Source organism: Salmo trutta, chromosome 21 (genome assembly GCF_901001165.1).
Source record: "Salmo trutta chromosome 21, fSalTru1.1, whole genome shotgun sequence".
Lineage (NCBI taxonomy): Eukaryota > Metazoa > Chordata > Actinopteri > Salmoniformes > Salmonidae > Salmo > Salmo trutta.
Window position 1 is genome coordinate 16336508 of NC_042977.1, and position 21068 is coordinate 16357575.

The 21068-nt window shown below is 42.4% G+C and overlaps 1 protein-coding gene across 1 annotated transcript; it reads left to right on the plus strand.

Moving 5' to 3' along the window:
- The first annotated feature begins 262 nt into the window (after positions 1 to 262).
- On the plus strand, positions 263 to 20493 carry LOC115156811 (calponin-3). The gene is made up of 7 exons (XM_029704509.1): positions 263 to 583; positions 14912 to 15033; positions 15510 to 15576; positions 15718 to 15855; positions 18136 to 18252; positions 18528 to 18674; positions 18944 to 20493. Exons 1-7 carry the CDS (start codon positions 527 to 529, stop codon positions 19331 to 19333), a joined length of 1038 nt encoding a protein of 345 aa, XP_029560369.1. The 5' UTR covers positions 263 to 526; the 3' UTR covers positions 19334 to 20493.
- Positions 20494 to 21068: the final 575 nt, after the last annotated feature.

Consider the following 21068-nt stretch of genomic DNA (forward strand, 5'->3'; position numbering starts at 1 on the left):
TAGCCTACTATAATGCAATTAGATATCTTCATAAATTATTTGTATTGTTTGTAATTCACTTTATATTCTATTGATATTTTATGGAAAAAGGATCGAATAGTAGGAGTGTCATATAGCCTAATCAGGGGATACATGACAAACCAAATTGTGAATCTGTTATTGTGAATAACGTGTGTTTTAATTAACATCCTTATTTCTTTATCTTCCTTGCGATCCATGAGCGAGTGCAGAGCAAATCAAGGCTTCTGATTGGCTTACCGCAGGTCTCTCGCACTGCACACTTTTTTTTTTGGTCGAAAGACAAGCTATCTACTGCGAACCAGAACCTTCTGTGCAAGGTCAATTCCGTTCACTTTCCATCTGCTCGCCGAAGAATCAGGCTATTAAGTAGGTTTACGGATTTATTTTCATAGTTGTAACTCTTGTACGGAACTTGCTACTTTGCAACAGAGGAAACGTGGAAGAAGGCGCAACTTTTTTTTGTTGCAAATCATTGACACTGTTTTACATTTGCAAAACAAAGAAAATGACTCAATTCAACAAGGGTCCAGTGTACGGTTTAACTGCAGAATTGAGAAGCAAGGTAAGCGTGCGTGAATATTAGGATTATACCATTTTACCTATCAAAGTGATTAAATGAGAGGTGTTTGGGAGAATTTTTTTTTTATTTACATGAAATAGATCCCCGTGAAATTGCTTCGCATCAAGTCGGTGCATTTATTTCCTCTCGATACGACCTGAAACTTTTGTTCTAGTTGTGGAAAGTGTGTGCTGGCAAATGGCCATGTTATTCAGTATGAATTATGCTCAATTTCTTAATCATTGTGCCCTTTGTCTTGTTGCCCAATTTGGCCCAAAAGGGATAGTCTATCAGGTTACAGGGTGCAGAACACTCCCCCACCCCCACACATAAAAAGCGAATTGCCTGTGATTTAATGTCTTTAACATACTTATGTAATTTTCTCAGCAATAACACTGCGTTGGAAAAAAAAAATAGGCTGTATGTCAAGTATTGCCATTCTTGGTCCACTTTTCCCAGACCTTTCACAAGTGCAACTTTTTTGGGCCACAGTGATGCTGGATGAAAACATTTTATACATGGTGTACAATATTCCCTTATGATTTTTTTTGCTACAGGAAAGGATGAAAGCGTCATGAATGATTGGCAAGGCTAACAACTCATTGTTGCTCCAACATAGTGGGTGGAGCCCTATATGGGTTGTGTAAGGGTCCCTATACTGCTGAGTGAAGTCTGCAGTACTAGACAACATCCCCCTCAACAATGCTTTCTCCTTGTCTGACCTCACTGTAGTTTTATTGAATTTTATACACAGTGTAAAACTGCAGTGTCGCCTTCATTGTCAGACTCATGTGGAATCAATTTTCTACTAATGTTTTAAAGGGTCCCCTATATGTCTTTCTATCTACCGTTCAGCAATATAGCATGAAAATTAAATATGGATCTTTTTAGCTGTTGAATAGATGAATGATGGGCTGGGCCCCTTGCCAAATCCTCTGTGGGGTTTTTTTTTTGTTGGCTTCTGCTCAATTGAGCACATTGCTCCTGGGGAGAATCCCAGATGGCCCAGAGGTCTATGATCCACACGTACAGTATGTCCCACACAATAACTAAAGAGGTGGATCCCCCCCCCCCCCTCACTAGGGCCAGGAGTTTTTCCTGATCACCTAACTTGACCTGGTTATAGCTACGGTATATCTAGGGCCCAGAGTTTTCCCGGTCAAGCCACATAGTCTGAAAAAAACTGCTATCATCATATTTACTAGTCTTTTTATGCCGATATCCACAGCTCCTCTCCAGTGGGTTTTTGTCCTTTCACTCCCTTTCTAAATGGAGTCCAAAGTGGGTCATTCCATCCATGCGAAGCAATGGTTCCATCCCGATCCCCGCCTCCTTCCAGTGTGAGCGAAGACATTTTCCATGTGTTCTGCCAGAAGATACGCTTTATTAGAAGTCTGACAGAGATATGCCAGCCCTTCAGTGGTCTGCTGCGACGGCTTGTGGAAAAGAAAAGCGAGATTGTGTTCCATAGGATGTGCCATGAATATCTCTGAACTGTCAAGCGGAGTACAAAAACCTCGTAGCCAACTTATACCATTTTAATATTCCTTTCTAGTGAAGATCTGCATACGGCACTTTTAGGCAAATCCTTTGGGCCTCTTTGGACTAGTTTCCCAGACCCAGATTAAGCTTACTCCTGGACTTAAGCATGCTCAATGGATATTCTCCATTGAAAGTGCTTTTTAGTCCTGGAATATGCTACATCTGAGTCCTGGAAGCTGTCTGTAATAGTAGAGTTAAAGCTGTAGTAGAGCCCTCCACATGGGTTCCTGGTCATGGTTCTTATGGTAACTCCTGGCAGGCTGGCACCCAGATGTGTTCCAGGAAGTAAACAGCTGATCACAATGGGAGGCTCCCACCGTGTCAAGACCACAGTGGGAGCTTTGGTGTGTGTAACTGGCTGTCACCAGTTTGTCAACATCACCTTACACGGCCTTTGATTGTTAAAAAAACGCCACGCAACATCTTCACACGTATGGCTGTATGCCAGACGGCAACAATGTAGGACATTTTGCTGGTGTAGCAGGCTTAGGTGATTGTGGCCGATTCCTTTTCAACTCGGTGGATTCAGGAAATGTAATTATTGACTTTCTTGAAATGGTATTGACCCCATCCTATGTTTCTTTTACTTACAGAGATGGGAAATGCTTGTATGTGCTATTTATTAATACTTACAATGCACTCGGGAGTACAATGGAGCGCTACACTGCAAAGGAAGTTGCTTTGTCCAGTAATTGTAAAAGTAATTAAAGTGAATTGGCCTACTTTGTAAAATACCCTCTCCCTGGTCTTCAGTCATACCTTGAGTTCTGGCTTCCTGCGTTGTTATCTGACACCGTCCAAAACGTTATGAATCTGATACAGGGCTGAAACTGTTGTGGTTATAGCTTTTTCTTTAGTAGTACAGATACTTGGAGGACTTTGTAAGCTGTAACATCTGTAAGACAGCTGTAAGGCTTGCCTATTTTTTGCCATAACCCTTAACAGTAAGGACTGTAATGAAGTGGTGCTGTGATGGTCTGACCATCTGTGCTGGCTCGAGGACAGGACACTTAAACCTCCTGTCCGCTAGGAAGCGCTAGCAAGAGAAAATACCCATTTTTAACTATGAAAACCAGGCTGAAAGTGTTGGCACACGGACATGACACCTACTCATCTAATGTTACATATACTTCTGTAACCTTCACCCCTACAGTAGAGACACAGTAGAAGTGGGCTATACCGGTACAAACTTGTTCATGTCATGAATACCCCAACGTGAAACCAAGCACATTCTTTCTCATCAACTTTCAACGCATACTGGTTAATCCCACTAAGAGGACACCACTTGCATCATTTGCAATAAGGATGAATTCAAGCCACCTTTCCCATAACTTTTCCCATGACTCTGGCAGACCTCTTCAGTAATCAGACAACGTTTACACACTGCCCTTGTATCGTATCTGCAGCTTACGTGTCCACAGCTACTTTTCGCTCCTGTGCACAAGCGATAAGGCTGTGGTGAACATCATGTGCACCTCATCCATAGGACTTAAAATAGCTCCCCTGACTACATTATTTAGGGTTAACCCATGTCCAGCCACACAGAACAAAGACATGTTTGTGGTGTTGGCTTGGCAGTTAGTTGTTTGAAAGAGGACTGAATAGATTACGCTCAAGTGTATCAGTCCAGAAATATTTGCATTTAACTCCCAGGAATACTCGCCACTTGTTCTGTTTTGCATAATAGAATGTAAATGCAAAATATGTTCATATATTTCAGCAAACAGGGGCCAGTGTGTGCATGTGTGTGTAATTGAATTAGTTCTACCACCACAACACATGGCTGTTGGGAGGGAATGTCATGATTTTGTTGACACTCCTCTAAAGTGCTAACTTGGCCATCCTCCATCCGTTGAGGACGTCCCAGAGTGGCCTTTTAAACCCCACGCTGACATCTCAAGGAGAACAGGAAGGAGTTTTCCTCAGTGCTGTTATGTAAACACCCACTATAATTACCCTTCAAACTCAGGAAGAACACAGGATGGAGCAGCAGTACTTTCTGTTTTTGACATATCGGGAGTTGTTTCCTTTTTGGTTATTTTTATATTATCAGGTCAGGAGGAGGTGTCCTAAGGATAATAGTGACATTTTGAGTCATGGCTCACAGGTGAGGATGGATAGAGCCAGATTTGAATTGGAAATGGGGAAAAATGTCCACACAATGTGGAAAATGGCCGCCTTCCAGCTTTACTTGTGTCTCTGTTAACACGTTCTTAATGTATGTCAGCAAACAGCACTATGACAATGGGCCTAGGGCAACACAAACAGATGGTGTAATTGTTTCTACCTCACCTCACACTCATCACAGAAAAAAATCGCTGCATCATTCCACTCCATTGAACATTTCCCAGAGGCACGTAAGGTTAATAATTTATTAACATACCACCAGCTGTCTCTTGTCAAGGCTCTATTCAATGCCATTTCCTCTACAATAAATGGATAACCAATATTTAAACAGGTTTGGGGTTTTGTAGGAGCATACATTTCAAGGTTTTGGAGGGCAAAGCCTGTTATTTTCGCACAAACGTAGGTTAACTTTCGCAGCACCGTAATGTCGTATCCTGAAGGAGCGGCCCATTTACAATACAACGCTCTCATTCTTTTTTCAGTCCAGATGTTCTCTCCATTCCCCACACTCATCAGAAAATACTTCCAGTTGCGTGGGCAGCAGTGGTAGTATAAGAAGAGGGGGTTTCTTTCTCTGCATGTCTAAGAAAGAGAAAGATGAATCAAGGTCTTTTTGGCTAGTCCTGTGTTTCTCCCCCTCTTTCTTCTATGAATGCCAAGCTAGTTCTGCTCTATCAAGAACACTGAAGCTATTGTTTGGCCATGAGGAGCGATTTCTAGACTCGAACGGGGACTGTTCACGCTCCCCTCTCAGCTCTCCATGGGACGTTTTTAAAGGGACTCGCTGTGTGGGACTTGTGTCTTCTGGGTCTCATAGCAACGGCTAGCCTAACGTAGCTTGTTTGGTGTGACACAAGGTTGCGAGCAAACTTTTTCCATGATCTACCTCTCACATTGACCTCTGACCCTCCCAGTGTGGGATAGTAGTCAAATGAATGCATTTCTGAGACATCGCATCAACTTTCCCCCTCTATTTAATCCCATTAAAGACTCTTTGCCCTTTTTGAAGACTGCTGGTCATTGTAGGAAGGGCTGCCATCTTTCCTACACAGAGCCTTTGAGCGATAATGAGAGTTGTTCTTTTTAATCTTGACAGATTTCTGATTTGACATTGTGGTTGGGTGATGAACTGTTAGACACGATAAAAGTGGTGTTTTGTGTGAAGGGGAAGGGAGAGGTTGGTGGGGTTTGAGTCCTCTCTTGCTAAGGGAGGACTACTGATGACTGCTTTCAGCAGAGGTTAGTCTGTGTGGAGGATTAGGCCTATCACAGATGGCTCTGAAGCTTTGGAAAACCTCTTGTTTGCTTGTTTTCACCATAGGCAGAGAGAGCTGCAGGCATTGTGTGGGGATTGATAACCTTGGGTGTGTAACCCAAGTGCAGACTGGGGGGTTTAATAAATTACAGATGTGGGATCTCTCTTGAATCTCTACCTCTGCTCTTCCCTGATAAACACAGACAGACACACAGAACTTGAAGAGGCTCTGTTCTGACATTGTGGCATCTTCAGTCTGACAAGCAGCAGTGCTAGAATAAAACAGACTGATTTCAAATCAAATTTAATTTGTCACAGGCACTGAATACAACCGGTGTAGACCTTACTGTGAAATGCTTACTTAACCAACAGTGCAGAGTTTAAAAAACATGTTTAATATATATATATATATATATATATATATATATATGTATGTGTGTATGTGTATGTGTATGTGTATGTGTGTGTGTGTGTGTGTGTGTGTATGTATGTCTGAAAAATTTGCAAATAAACGAAAGGAGAAAAAACAAGGCTATATACAAGGGTACCGAGTCAATGTGCCGGGGTACAGGTTAGTCAAGGTAATTGAGGTAATATGTACACTACCGTTCAAAAGTTTGGGGTCACTTGGAAATGTCCTTGTTTTTGAAAGAAAAGCTAAAAAGTGTCCATTAAAATAACATAAAATTGTTCAGAAATACAGTGTAGACATTGTTAATGTTGTAAATGACTATTGTAGCTTTTTTTATGGAGTATCCACATCGGCATACACAAGGCCCATTATCAGCAACCATCACTCTTGTGTTCCAATGGCACATTGTTAGCTCATCCAAGTTTATCATTTAAAAAGGCTAATTTATCATTAGAAAGCCCTTTTGCAATTATGTTAGTACAGCTGAAAAATGTTGTGCTAATTAAAGAAGCAATAAAACTGGCCTTCTTTAGACTAGTTGAGTATCTGGAGCATCAGCATTTGTGGGTTCAGGCTCAAACTGACTAGAAACAAAGAACTTTCTTCTGAAACTCGCCAGTCTATTCTTGTTCTGAGAAATGAAGGCTATTCCATGCGAGGAAATTGCCAAGGAACTGAAGATCTGGAACACTGTGTACTACTCCCTTCACAGAACAGCGCAAACTGGCTCTAACCAGAAAAGAAAGAGGAGTGGGAGGCCACAGTGCACAACTGAGCAAGAGGACAAGTACATTAGAGTGTCTAGTTTGAGAAACAGACGCCTCACAAGTCCTCAACTGGCAGCCTCATTAAATAGTACCCGCAAAACACCAGTCTCAGCGTAAACAGTGAAGAAGCGACTCCGGGATGCTGGCCTAGGCAGAGTTCCTCTGTCCAATGTCTGTGTTTTTGCCCATCTTAAACTTTTCTTTTTATTGGCCAGTCTGAGATATGGCTTTTTCTTTGCAACTCTGCCTAGAAGGGCAGCATCCCAGAGTCACCTCTTCACTGTTGAAGATATTGCATAGCAATAGCCCATAGCTCACAATCTCTGTTTATGAAATCTTCAGTGAATAACAATCTTGTGAGTCAGATTTTCTCCTTGATATCCAGATACAATGACTATACCGTACAGTCTGAAACTCTGGTTTCCCCATATGAGGCAGTCAGATCTGTCCTTGCGTGCCAGACTGATCTTTTAGAGCAGTGTTTTCCACAAGTACATAGACTAGCCAGCCAAATTGAAAAAGTAGCCAGCCAGGCACCCCCAGGGTTCAACATTTTGGTCCGAAAGAGCTCTATTTTGGCGGCCTCTGGTACATCCTAATACCTTGATTCCATCTGAAATGATTGAATACTTTATAGAGTTTACCTCACAGATTGGAAAAATGGTTGTGGTATTGTGTAAAAAGGCATGACTTTACAATTTTTAATTACTAAGAAAATATGAATTCAGTTTATTGTTGTTTTGGATATTGTCTTGGCGCAGCGCAGCGGTGTCAGGCACTGCATCTCAGTGCTACAGGCATCACTACAGACCCTGGTTCGATTCCAGGCTGTCTCACAACCGGCCGTGATTGGGAGTACCATAGGGAAGCGCACAATTGGCCCAGCGTTGTCCGGGTTAGGGTTTGGCCGGTGTTGGTCGTCATTGTAAATAATAATTTGTTCTTAACTGGCTTTCCTAGTTAAATAAAGGTTAATATATAAATAAATAATATATGATCAGGACTGTTTTCTAAGTAAGATAACATTATACCTTTTTTTAAACATTTAACCTGTCTTCTCTTTAAATTAGTCTTATTTACTGCAAAATATGAATTGTCACAGCAATGTTTGTTCTTTAAATTATGTATTACTTTTCCCATTTCCCCCCCCCCTTAGTTTTTCATAGAAAAACAACAAAATTGGATGTTCTAAGTCCACAACAATGCTTAAACCACATCAGTGGACTACTTTTGAGGTCTGGGAAAATCTAAGAAATGTAAAAGTTTGTGTGTAGTTACCCTTTAATTCAATTGCACACCTAGCAAGAGGCTGTTTAGCAGTGTTTTTGTAGCACACGTGATGGTGGAGTTTGTGAAACAAATACCCACTTGATGAAAATAATCATTCTGCCAGGTAAGTGTAGGCTACTTTGTAGTTAACATTTAATTGAGATGGTTTTTGGGCAAGCCTTTCCATCTACCAGAAGACAGTTTTCATTACCATCACAAAAGTTGCAGGAAATATAAATCACTGATGCATTCTGTTCATGTCTTATGATAAACTTGGGCAAATATAATACATTTTCTATACATTTAGTTGATTCCCTACTAAGGTGTGTGTATATATATATATATATATATAATTGTTGAATTCTGTTTTAATGCCTAGATTCTGTGAGGGCCCCAATTATCATATTTGGACCAGAATGAGGCTCTCCACTGCCTATTGTTCCTGTAGTGCTGATTCACCATCTTCATCAGATGTTTTCATAATTTATCTGCAGATAATCGCCAAAAAGACTAGGCGTACCAGTAGCCTATGCAAATTAGGGAGCCAAATGAATGGCTCTCACCGACGCAATTTGGTAGGCTGATGAGACGAGAGTCACTCACTTTAGCGTCACTGACTGGCAAGTCCCGACATCCTTGGAAAGAAAAACCTATGCGATACCATGTACAACCACTTTGCATGATTTTATGAACGCCAAAGGGATATAGGAGATCGACTTTATTCAGTCAGTTCAACATCTTTTCATAAACTAGTCAACACTTGCTGTTCAGTTGTCAGTCAACACACAGTAAGTAGCCTAGGCCTACTATACACCATGACTCCATGTGGCTGGCTATATGAGACACGCGAAAGAAATTACTAAATGAAATGTGTCAAACTACTGCAACCAGAGATCTGTATATATTGACGAGATGCTCATTTCTCCACCCTAACAATGGGAGTCATCCCAAAGGCGTGAAGGCAGGTGACAATCTTAGGTCCAAAATAAGCCCATAGAAACGCATTGGGCTTATTTTGGCGAGAGTGAAACCTCTCGCATCTTATACTCTGCAGCATTTCCCTGTCATTGCTCACTTTGTGACGACTGACAGGCGCCTAGCCTATCAGTAGATCGCTAGAAGATGCACGTCGTTCATTCTAGTGGGAGAGGGTTCGACGGAGTAGCGAATAAAACTTTTAAACTATATGTAGCCTAGTTAATTTGAAGTAGAAAATGAAATTGAGCCTGTAACCACGCTAATGGAAAAGGATGCACTACAGCCCTCAAACTCAAATCTGGACCTCGAAGCCAGTTCCACTGCATTGTTTTCATTGTTCCCCTCTAATCAGGGACTGATTTAGACCTGGGACACCAGGTGTGTGTGTATAATTAATTATCAGGTAGAACAGAAAAGCAACTGGCTCTGGACCTCGTAGGGTAAGAGTTACTGTACCATAACCTGCTGGAGTTGTTCCTGTAGCCCGGAGAGTAAAAACAATACCTCGTTAGGGCGATTACAATTTTGGTATCTCAGATTTTTTTTCTGGCAATTCTCACATAGAAACTTAATAGGGAGGAAGGATGTTTGGTATGCTTTTTAAATTTGTAACACACCCCCAAAAAGTTATAACTGTGAAAGTGGGCATTTTTAGGCCCTTTTTTTTTTACCGATACATGCCCCCTGTTAGACCCAATGATACATGACACAGACAACACCTTGGTGTCGTCATACTCATAATAGTGTGCTCTTAAATACACTGATTTGAAGTGGATTTAACAGATGACATCAATAAGGGATCACAGCTTTCACCTGGATTCACTTGGTGAGTCTGTCATGGAAAGAGCAGGTGTTCCTAATGTTTTCTACACTCAGTATATATTCTGAAAAACAATTTTACACATTAATTTATTCAACCTTAACTATAAATATGAATATCTCAAAAGTACCCTTTTGGATTTTGTTCATTTTTAGGCATTGTTTTAAACGATATACTCTACAGGTACATCACATTTCCAGAGTGGACTCTCTGCTGCTTTTGAAGTTATGATACATTTTATGAGCACCGCCAGCACAGTTAATGGGGAAAATGGATTCAAAGGGACCTCTCTGCTGGTGACTTGCTGAATGTACAATCCTGCAGAAGGGCTGTGATTGGTTAAGGACCTATAATGTCAATTTCTATATGCACCATCGTTCAAAAGTTTGGGGTCACTTAGAAATGTCCTTGTTTTTGAAAGAAAACAAAAATGTTGTCCATTTTTGAAAATAATATCAAATTAGTCAAAAATACAGTGTAGACCATTTTAATTTTGTAAACGGCTTTTTTTAATTTTTTTTATGGAATATCTACATAGGCGTACAGAGGCCCATTATCAGCAACCATCACTCATGTGTTCCAATGGCATGTTGCGTTAGCCTTTTAAAATTATGAACTTGGATTAGCTAATTGATCATTAGAAAACCCTTTGCAATTATGTTAGCACAGCTGAAAACTGTTCTGATGAAAGAAGCAATAAAATGGTCTCTTTAGGCTAGTTGAGTATCTGGAGCATCAGCATTTTGTGGGTTTGATTACAGGCTCAAAATGGCCAGAAACAAATACCTTTCTTCTGAAACTCGTCAGTCTATTCTTGTTCTGAGAAATGAAGGCTATTCCATGTGAGAAATTGCCAAGAAACTGAAGATCTTGTACAACGCTGTGTACTACTCCCTTCACAGAACAGCGCAAACTGGCTCTAACCAGAATAGAAAGAGGAGTGGGAGGCCCTGGTGCACAACTGAGCAAGAGGACAAGTACATTAGTGTCTAGTTTGAGAAACAGACGTCTTACAAGTCCTCAACTGGCAACTTCATTAAATAGTACCCGCAAAACACCAGTCTCCACGTCAACAGTGAAGAGGTGACCCCGGGATGCTGGCCTTCTAGGCAGAGTTGCAAAGAGAAAGCCAATAAAAAGAAAAGATTAAGATGGGCAAAAGAACAGACACTGGACAGAGGAAGATTGGAAAAAAAGTGTTATGGACAGACTAATTTAAGTTTGAGATGTTGGGATCACAAAGAAGAACATTCGTGAGAAGCAGAAAAATTAAAGATCCTGGAGGAGTGCTTGACGTCATCTGTCAAGCATGGTGGAGGCAATGTGATGGTCTGGGGGTGTTTTGGTGGTGGTAAAGTGGGAGATTTGTACAGGGTAAAAGGGATCTTGAAGAAGGAAGTCATCACTCCATTTTGCAACGTTATGCCATACCCTGTGGACGGCGCTTAATTAGAGCCGATTTCCTCCAACAACAGGACAATGACCCAAAGCACAGCTCTAAACTATGCAAGAACTATTTAGGGAAGAAGCAGTCAGCTGGTATTCTGTCTATAAATGGAGTGGCCAGCACAGTCACCGGATCTCAACCCTATTGAGCTGTTGTGGGTGCAGCTTGAACGTATGGTACGTAAGAAGTGCCTATCATGCCAATCCAATTTGTGGGAAGTGCCTCAGGAAGCATGGGGTGAAATCTCTTCGGATATCCTCAACAAATTGACAACTAGAATGCCAAAGGTCTGCAAGGCTGTAATTGCTGCAAATGGAGGATTCTTTGACGAAAGCAAATTATTTCAATTAATCATTATTTAAACTCAGCAAAAAAAGAAACGTCCCTTTTTCAGGACGCTGTCTTTCAAAGATAATTTGGAAAAATCCAAATAACTTCAATGATCTTCATTGTAAAGGGTTTAAACACTGTTTCCCATGCTTGTTCAATGAAAACTTAGGACACTAAAGAGGCCTTTCAACTGACTGACAAACACCAAAAGAAAGATGCCCAGGGTCCCAGCTCATCTGCGTGAACGTGCCTTAGGCATGCTGCAAGGAGGCATGAGGACTGCAGATGTGGCCAGGGCAATAAATTGCAATGTCCATACTGTGAGACACCTAAGACAGCGCTACAAGGAGACAGGACGGACAGCTGATCGTCCTCGCAGTGGCAGACCACGTGTAACAACACCTGCACAGGATTGGTACAGCCGAACATCACACCTGCGGGACAGGTACAGGATGACAACAAGAACTGCTCGAGTTACACCAGGAACGCACTATCCCTCCATCAGTGCTCAGACTGTCCGCAATAGGCTGAGGGAGGCTGGACTGTGAGGGCTTGTAGGCCTTTTTGTAAGGCAGGTCCTCACCAGACATCACCGGCAACAACGTCGCCTATGGGCACAAACCCACCGTCGCTGGACCAGACAGGACTGGCAAAAAGTGCTCTTCACTGACGAGTCGCAGTTTTGCCTCGCCAGGGGTGATTGTCAGATTTGCGTTTATCGTCGAACGATTGAGCATTACACCAAGGTTTTTACTCTGGAGCAGGATCGATTTTGGAGGTGGAGGGCTGTCATGGTCTGGGGCGGTGTCACAGCATCATCGGACTAAGCTTGTTGTCATTGCAGGCAATCTCAACGCTCTGTGTTAAAGGGAAGACATCCTCCTCCCTCATGTGGTACACTTCCTGCAGGGTCATCCTGACATGACCCTCCAGCATGACAATCCCGCCAGCCATACTGCTTGTTCTGCGCGTGATTTCCTGCAGGACAAGAATGTCAGTGTTCTGCCATGGCCTGCGAAGAGCCCGGATCTCAATCCTATTGAGCATGTCAAGGACCTGTTGGATCGGAGGGTGAGGGCTAGGGCCATTCCCCCCCCCCCCCCCCCCCCCCCCACAGAAATGTCCTGGAACTTGCAGGTGCCTTGGTGGAAGAGTGGGGTAACATCTCACAGCAAGAATTGGCAAATCTGGTGCAGTACATGAGGAGGAGAAGCACTGCACATACTGACTGTTACTTTTGATTTTGCCCCCCCCCCTTTGTTCAGGGACACATTATTCAATTTCTGTTAGTCACATGTCTGTGGAACTTGTTCAGTTTGTCTCAGTTGTTGAATCTTGTTATGTTCATACAAATATTTACACGTAAAGTTTGCTGAAAATAAATGCAGTTGACAGTGAGGACGTTTCTTTTTTTGCTATAACCTTGTCACCGTCTTGACTATATTTCCTATTCATTTTGCAACTCAGTTGATGTATGTTTTCATAGAAAACAAGAACATTTCTAAGTGACCCCAAACTTTTTGAACGGTAGTGTATATAAAACTGATAATTTCTTCAAAAGTAGCGGAGAGCCCACTCTGGAAATGTTATGTTTGAAGAGTATATTGTTCCAAACAAAATGGCAAAATTAAAAAGGTACTTTTTGAGATGTAAATGTGAAGACTTTGTATTTCAGAATATAGATATACTTCATATTTAAGAGCACACTGTAGGTGCACATGTCGTATAGGTTTTAAAAGGGCCTAAAATGGCCGCTTTCGTCATGATTTCCTCAAATGGTTTGTGATACAAATGTATAAAGCATGTTAAACATCCTTCCTCCCAGTGAAGTTTTTATGTGAGAATTGCCAGAACAATCTGAGATAAATAAAATGTTTTGGCCATGCTGTCACGTAGTTTCCCCTTAGTCATGTAATTAGCCCTGGAGCCGTCTCAAAGGAGGAGTGCTGATCCAGGATCAGTTTTGTCATTTAGATCATGATGAATAATATTATGGCCAGGGGGGACCATATGCATTAAACGTCTCAGAGTAGGAGTTCTGATCTAGGTTCAGTTTAGCCTTTTAGATAATAATGAATACATGGGGTCCTGATCCTAGATCAGCACTTCAACTCTGAGATGGTTGATACATGTACATGCAGCCCCTGAGTGCTTTCTCCTGATTTATTAGCGAAAGCAGCAAGAAATGTATATCACAGTTGGAAGCCCTGGGCTTCAAACAAGCAGCCAATGAAAGCTATTTAAGATGAATGACCGCAATATCCCTCTAATCTCTCCATCTGCTACGCCAGATAAAGTTGTCGCTGTGATATTTTCACTTTCTGTGTGTGTCTCTCTTTGTCTGTCTCTCTCCTTCCCCTTCTATCTCTCCTTCAATCAAGCTATTGGGTAAAGAAACGGTGTCAGTCTGGTCTTAGGAACCCGTGGAGCAATCCGCCTGAAGCCAGGGTTCAGGCGCGGGGCAGCGATCCATGTAATTTCCTGTGTCTTACCTCTCCTAGCAGCGGGGCCTCGGGAAAACACACAGCCGAGACGTGGGTGAGGAGAGAGTTTTCCCGAAAAGCTGACCTTGCGGCATTGTCGGCACCACTTTTTTTTTTTAATTTTTTTTTTTAGGACAATTGTGTGATGGCTTCACTTGAAAAGCTTTTTGGCCTTCTGCTGTGAGGACTGGAAGTGCCACCTCCAGTGGCTTCACGAAATACGTGAATGGATACCAGATTTTTCTCAATGTTTTATTGTGTATCGCTTCCTCAGATGTTCTGTATTTACAGTAGATTGTGCTAAAAGCCCTCTGAATTATTGTGCAAGCCTACCCTTTAACAGACTATCTTTCCCAGGGAGTGGAGCGGCTGGGCCCAATGACCATGAGTTCTAACTATTGAGTGGGCGTGCTGCTCTCTGCTTACTAAGCAATCTGTCGCGGCATTGCACTGAACATAAACACGGTTTGAATCTCATAACAGCAAACTGCCTCTGCCTGGCTATTATAACTTTCCCTCTGTCTCTCACTCCTTGTGGCCAACGCATACATAAATATACAAAGAGGTTACTGAGTTTGCGATGCAAAGTAGTCTGGGTTTAGGCTTGCATTGTGGTTATAATTGTTTCACATTACAAGATACCTTAAGTGTATGGCTCGGTTGGTTAGTGTTAGGATTGTGTTTGCTTGCAGGATCGGATGTTTATGGTAATTGCTCAACCTTGCCCTTTTCTAAGCTAAGTGGTATTGATGTTTTATAGTCTACCTATGTTTAATCTATGTTTAATAACCTACCTATTCAAACAAGTCAGATCCCGACAAGTGTCTAGGGGGTCAGGGTTTGATTTTGAACAACTGTTGAATGAAGAGTGGGTGGAGTGAACAGTATTTTGTCTTCTCAGATCGCAGGTAAGTACGACCTGCAGAAAGAGGAGGAGCTTCGGTTCTGGATCGAGGAGGTGACGGGCATGCCCATTGGAGAGAACTTCCAGAAGGGCCTCAAGGACGGAGTCATCCTCTGCGAGTACGTTTTCTGTCTATACAAAAAAAAATGTGTGTTTAGATTTATCCACTCACCAACAGGGTTTGTATGCTGCCGTTTTAGGTATTTTACACATTGGTATTTGTGCATATTGTACCATTCTTTCAATCAGTGGTCTTCGTTTGTATTATCCCCCAACATGTGAAGGATGTTTTTCCCTGTTCCGGTTACTGAACCATTTAGACTTCACCGGTCTTTAGCTCAGTCAGCTATGAGGATGTAGGGGAATACTTAGTCACGTTCCTCGATAGATGATCACTCAAGTAGACTTAATACAGGATGTTATACTGTTGCCATAACAGTGATCAGGTTTTGAAAAGGCCTACAGAGGATTAGCTGTGGTCTTAATCGCTCCATCATTCTTTTCACTACCACTAGGAATTGTGTATTGTTATTTTCCGTTGCTCTAGTTGACAATTTTGTTTATGGTCATATCAAGTTGTTTTCTTCTGCTTCAGGCTGATTAACAAACTGCAGCCTGGTTCTATTAAGAAAATCAACCACTCCAAACTCAACTGGCACAAGGTACGTGAGACAAAATACAATTTCAGATGTCGATGTATAATGTAAAGCTGCTACAGTATGTCAGAGAAATATGCTTTTAATTATACGAGACTAAATAACTAGAATGAACCGGAGTCTGATTTTTCCTTTGTTCCATTCTAGCTGGAAAATCTGGGGAATTTCATCCGAGCCATTCTGAAGTTTGGCCTTTGTCCCAATGACATCTTTGAAGCCAATGACCTGTTTGAGAATGGGAACATGACCCAGGTCCAGAGCACACTGCTGTCCCTGGCTGGTATGGTAGGTTCTCAGTTAGACCGGGGTGAGTGTAGAAGCCTGAGTTGTTCCTGATGTCGTTATTACCCAGTACCAAACACACAGAAAGAGTGTGTCATAGGAGTGGATTACGATTGATCGAGAGACAGAAAAAGAGGAAAACATTGTTTTTATTGGTGCTGAAACTCTGGATCGGACAAACACTAGGGTTTTTAAATGTTTTTATTGGTGCTGAAACTCTGGATCGGACAAACACTAGGGTTTTTAAATGTTTTTATTGGTGCTGAAACTCTGGATCGGACAAACACTAGGGTTTTTAAATGTTTTTATTGGTGCTGAAACTCTGGATCGGACAAACACTAGGGTTTTAATGTTTTTATTGGTGCTGAAACTCTGGATCGGACAAACACTAGGGTTTTTAAATGTTTTTATTGGTGCTGAAACTCTGGATCGGACAAACACTAGGGTTTTTAAATGTTTTTATTGGTGCTGAAACTCTGGATCGGACAAACACTAGGGTTTTTAAATGTTTTTATTGAAACGCTCAAATGGCTATTTGCCATGACCTCTTTTTTACGCTGCTGCTACTCACTGTTTATTATCTACGCAAGGTCACTTTACCCCGACCTACATGTACATATTGCCTTGACTAACCTGTACCTCTGCACATTGACTCGGTACCCCCTGTATATACTGTAGCCTCATTGTTTTTATTTAGTGTTACTTTTTTTACTTTATTATTTTACATTTTTTTGCATATATTTTCTTACTTAAAAAAAAAAAAAATCTAATTTTATTAGTCACGTGCCGAATACAACAGGTAAGAAATCTCTGAAATAATTATGAATAGATCCACCATTGAGCACAAAACAACACTTGTTACAGAATATTTTACATAGAAATAACATCTGTCAGACAAACCATGCCTGACAACATGATCCAATAAGACAGAAAAATAGAAGAACATTTAAAGGCTGTGGACATTGTGTAAGCATTGCTTACTTACGAGCCCCTAACCAACAATGCAGTTTAAAAAAAATACGAGCAAGAATAAGAAATAAAGGTAACGAGGTATTAAAGAGCAGTAGTAAAATGACAATAACGAGACTATACACCGGCGGGGTACTGGTACAGAGTCAATGTGTGGGGGCACCGGTTAGTTGAGGTAATATGTACGTGTAGGTAGAGTTATTAAAGTGACTATGCATAGATAACAGAGAGTAGCAGCAGTGTAAAGGGGGGGATGCAAATAGTCTGGGAAGCCATTTGATTAGATGTTCTGGAGTCTTATGGCTTGGGGGTAGAAGTTGTTTAGAAGCCTCTTGGACCTAGATTTGGTGCTCCGGTACCGCTTGCCGTGCAGAACCTTTTGAGGATCTGAGGACCAATGCCAAATCTTTTCAGTCTCTTGAGGGGGAATAGGTTTTGAATGTGCCCTCTTCAGGACTGTCTTGGTATGTTTGGACCATGAGCGTTTGTTGGTGATGTGGACACCAAGGAACTTGAAGCTCTCAACCTGCTCCACTGCAGCCCCGTCGATGAGAATGGGGACGTGCTCGGTCCTCTTTTTCCTGTAGTCCACAATCATCTCCTTTGTCTTGATCACGTTAAGGGAGAGGTTGTTGTCTGTCCTGGCACCACATGGCCAGGTCTCTGACCTCCTCCCTATAGGCTGTCTCGTCGTTGTCGGTGATCAGGCCTACCACTGTTGTGTCATTGGCAAACTTAATGATGGTGTTGGAGTCGTGCCTGGCCGTGCAGTCATGAGTGAACAGGGAGTATAGGAGGGGACTGACCACACACCCCTGAGGGGCCCCTGTATTGAGGATCAGCATGGCGGATGTGTTGTTACCTACCCTTGCCACCTGGGGGCAGCCCGTCAGGAAGTCCAGGATCCATATCAGAGGGAGATGTTTAGTCCCAGGGTCCTTAGCTTATTGATGAGTTTTGAGGGCACTATGGTGTTGAACGCTGAGCTGTAGTCAATAAATGGCATTCTCACATAGGTGTTCCTTTTGTCCAGGTGGGAAAGGGCAGTGTGGAGTGCAATAGAGATTGCATTATCTGTGGATCTGTTAGGGCGATATGTTGGTTACGAATTGGTTGGGCTTGTAAGTAAGCATTTCATGCTACAGTATTTCATGGTTGTATTCGGCGCATGTGACATAAAATGTTATTTGGTTGAGATACCCATGCAGCACTATGTAGGCTCACAGTACAGTTGGAAATAGTGAGTAGAAACATGGTCATGTAAAACTGAAAGCGACACTGACTTTTGTTCCTTTGTCTCATACCATGCAACAGGCGAAAACCAAAGGCTCAAACTCCAACTGTGACATCGGTGTGAAGTTCGCAGACAAGAGGACGCGCCATTTCGACGAGGACAAAATGAAGGCTGGACAATGTGTCATTGGACTGCAGGTGAGTCGTGCACACACAATAGCAATGACAACAGAGATAATGCTTTAAATGGATCTCATCTGTTTTTTCACTAAATAATGATATTATAGCAGTAGAGATGTTTGTATTTTTCCACTTTTTTAAAATGTTTATCCTAATAATGGATCCCAGTCATACTCGGAAATGAATTTGTGGTCAATAAAAATGGCCAGATATAGAAGAGATTTGATTAGAGGACGTTATGACCTATGGATGGAGCCTTGTCTGAAAGCTGTTTGTGTTTCTGTCCTGGGTAGATGGGGACAAATAAATGTGCCAGCCAATCTGGTATGACAGCGTATGGGACCAGGAGACACTTATATGACCCAAAGTCACAGACAGACAAGCCCTACGACCAGACTACCATCAGCCTGCAGATGGGAACCAACAAGGGCGCCAGCCAGGTAAGAATGTAGTCTTTGATGTGTATGCTGTGTTTCTTATGCTTCAATGGTTTCTGCTGCAAGGGATTCCTAGCCATTGTAATCCCTGGAAGCAATTAGCAGTAATCTTGTAACAGGGTGAGACCTCTACCAACTAAAGGTTACTGTGGTCAGGTGTACGCGCTCACACACGCTCTTTTTCTTTCTCCTTCTCACACACACACACACTGTCGGTCACATACACACACATACTACCAACCGCTCCACCGCCAACCTGACCTCTCCCCCAGGCTGGCATGTCGGCCCCAGGTACCCGCCGCGACATCTACGACCAGAAGTCGGCGGGACAGCCCGCAGACAGCTCCACCATCTCCCTGCAGATGGGCACCAACAAGGTGGCGTCCCAGAAGGGCATGAGCAGCTACGGCCTGGGCAGGCAGATCTACGACCCCAAGTACTGCGCCTCCCCCACAGAGCCCACCTCGCCCGTCACCCTCGGCAACCACGCCGGTAGCCACGGCAACGGGAGCCTGGGAACAGGCACCAATGGATCGGAGATTAGTGACAGCGACTACCAGGTGGAGTACCAGTATCAGCATGACGACGAGGAAGAGTACAGGGGTGGGTACCAACAGCAGTACAGTGGGCATTATGACGAGGACCAGGGCATCAACTATTAGACTGACTGTGTCTCGTGTGTAATTGCTCTATATGGGTAATAGGCTGTCATTTTCACCTCTGTGGGCCCCATTTTGGCATCGCAAAAAAGTAGCGCTTGTTTGGACAACTGCATTGCTTTTTTGCGTAATCAAAATGTCACCCTGTGTAGCAGTAGTTCCAAGTGTAACACAGTGTGTCTGGGGATATGTAACGTTTATAGTGGCCTTCTACCGGAATCCGGAGTGGAGTTGCATGTCCAAGTACCTTGACGGATCATAAGAACCGTAGGCCTATATATAGTTTGATACAATTTTTGTGGTACCACTTATGATGAAGTTGTTTAAACTGATGCAAATATGTGTTACTCTGGTATAAAGCCACTGTAATGTAAAGTAAGTGTGAGGGAGCCATTTTGTTAACAGAGCAAGACTTTTACCATCCTTGCTAGGTTTTTTTAAACCCCCCCCCCCCTAAAAGGGAAATGTTGGCTTATCAATCTAGCATTCCTTTTAAACTCGTTAGAATGTCAATATTTTCCGACCAATCGTAATAATGTATAGAATGTGGCAATTTCTTTCTATGTTTTATGTGTTTTGTAGTTCTCACGGTTCAGGAACTCAACTAGGGAGTTCTGTGAGAAACATTCCATCACTGGCATTCACTACACATCATGTTTACCTGCTTTCTCCTTTCCTCTTTGTTTTCAATATACTATATCGTCTGTTCTTTCACCTTCTTCAAATCTGAACCACAAGTCTACTGCTCTGTGGCAAGTTTTGGTAAGAGACTTATGTTCTATCCATTCAGAATATACAGCAATCGTATTTTAGCGAAGGAGAAAAAGATGGATGGTTGTAGTTAAGATGCTTATGGCCGTCATGTCCCAGTTTGACTTGAAAGCACTGCAATGTTTTTGTAGTTCTGTTTTTGTAGTTTCGCTGCCTATCTTGAGACTCTCTCACAAGATCATCTCAAATGTTAGTTTCTGTCACATGACCAAACTTCTTGGGGATTTTTAAATGTTCTTCAAATCTCATTGATTCCTTGTGCCATAATGCCCCCGTCTGTATGTAGACCCCATCCACTGTTGTATTTATTGCCATTTGTCCCAATATAGACATTTCTGCTATTGTTTTGGTTATTTTGTATCAATAAACTTTGTTTCATGAAGTCTTCCATACAGGATGTCTCTAGTTATATCTAAGCTCAGACCACCGAGAACCCACTACTGGGTGTTCTTTTACCTCATAATTACTAATAATCTCCGAAGGTCAAGTCATACTGACACTAGCCTGGGTCCCTTATCTGTTTGTGCTGTTTTGGCAGGACAATGACATAGGAGATGGCAATGCCATACTAACTGATTTTTGGGACTCAGGCTAGTGTCAGAATGACTTGTCCTTCGGAGATGATTTTGTATATCTGAGATTGCCAACCTTAAACCCAGGGACATCAGACAGTGACTTAACCACTAGTGTAATAGACAATTCCTGGCTGTTCTCTTATGTGTGTTGTGAAAAGCCACTGTGGCAGAATGACTGGCATGGACTCCAGCTGACCGGAGAGCAACAGAACAGACTTCCTAGCAACCAACAGGCATCATAGAACAGCACTGTGGCACACAGTCAAAAATCCAACCTCAAACCCCCTGCCCCCAGATATCTCTCTCTCTCTCTCTCTCTCTCCTCCCTTCTCTTTATTCACCTCAACCCACCCCCTTATTTTTCTCTCCCTCACTTTCTCCCTCCCCCTCTA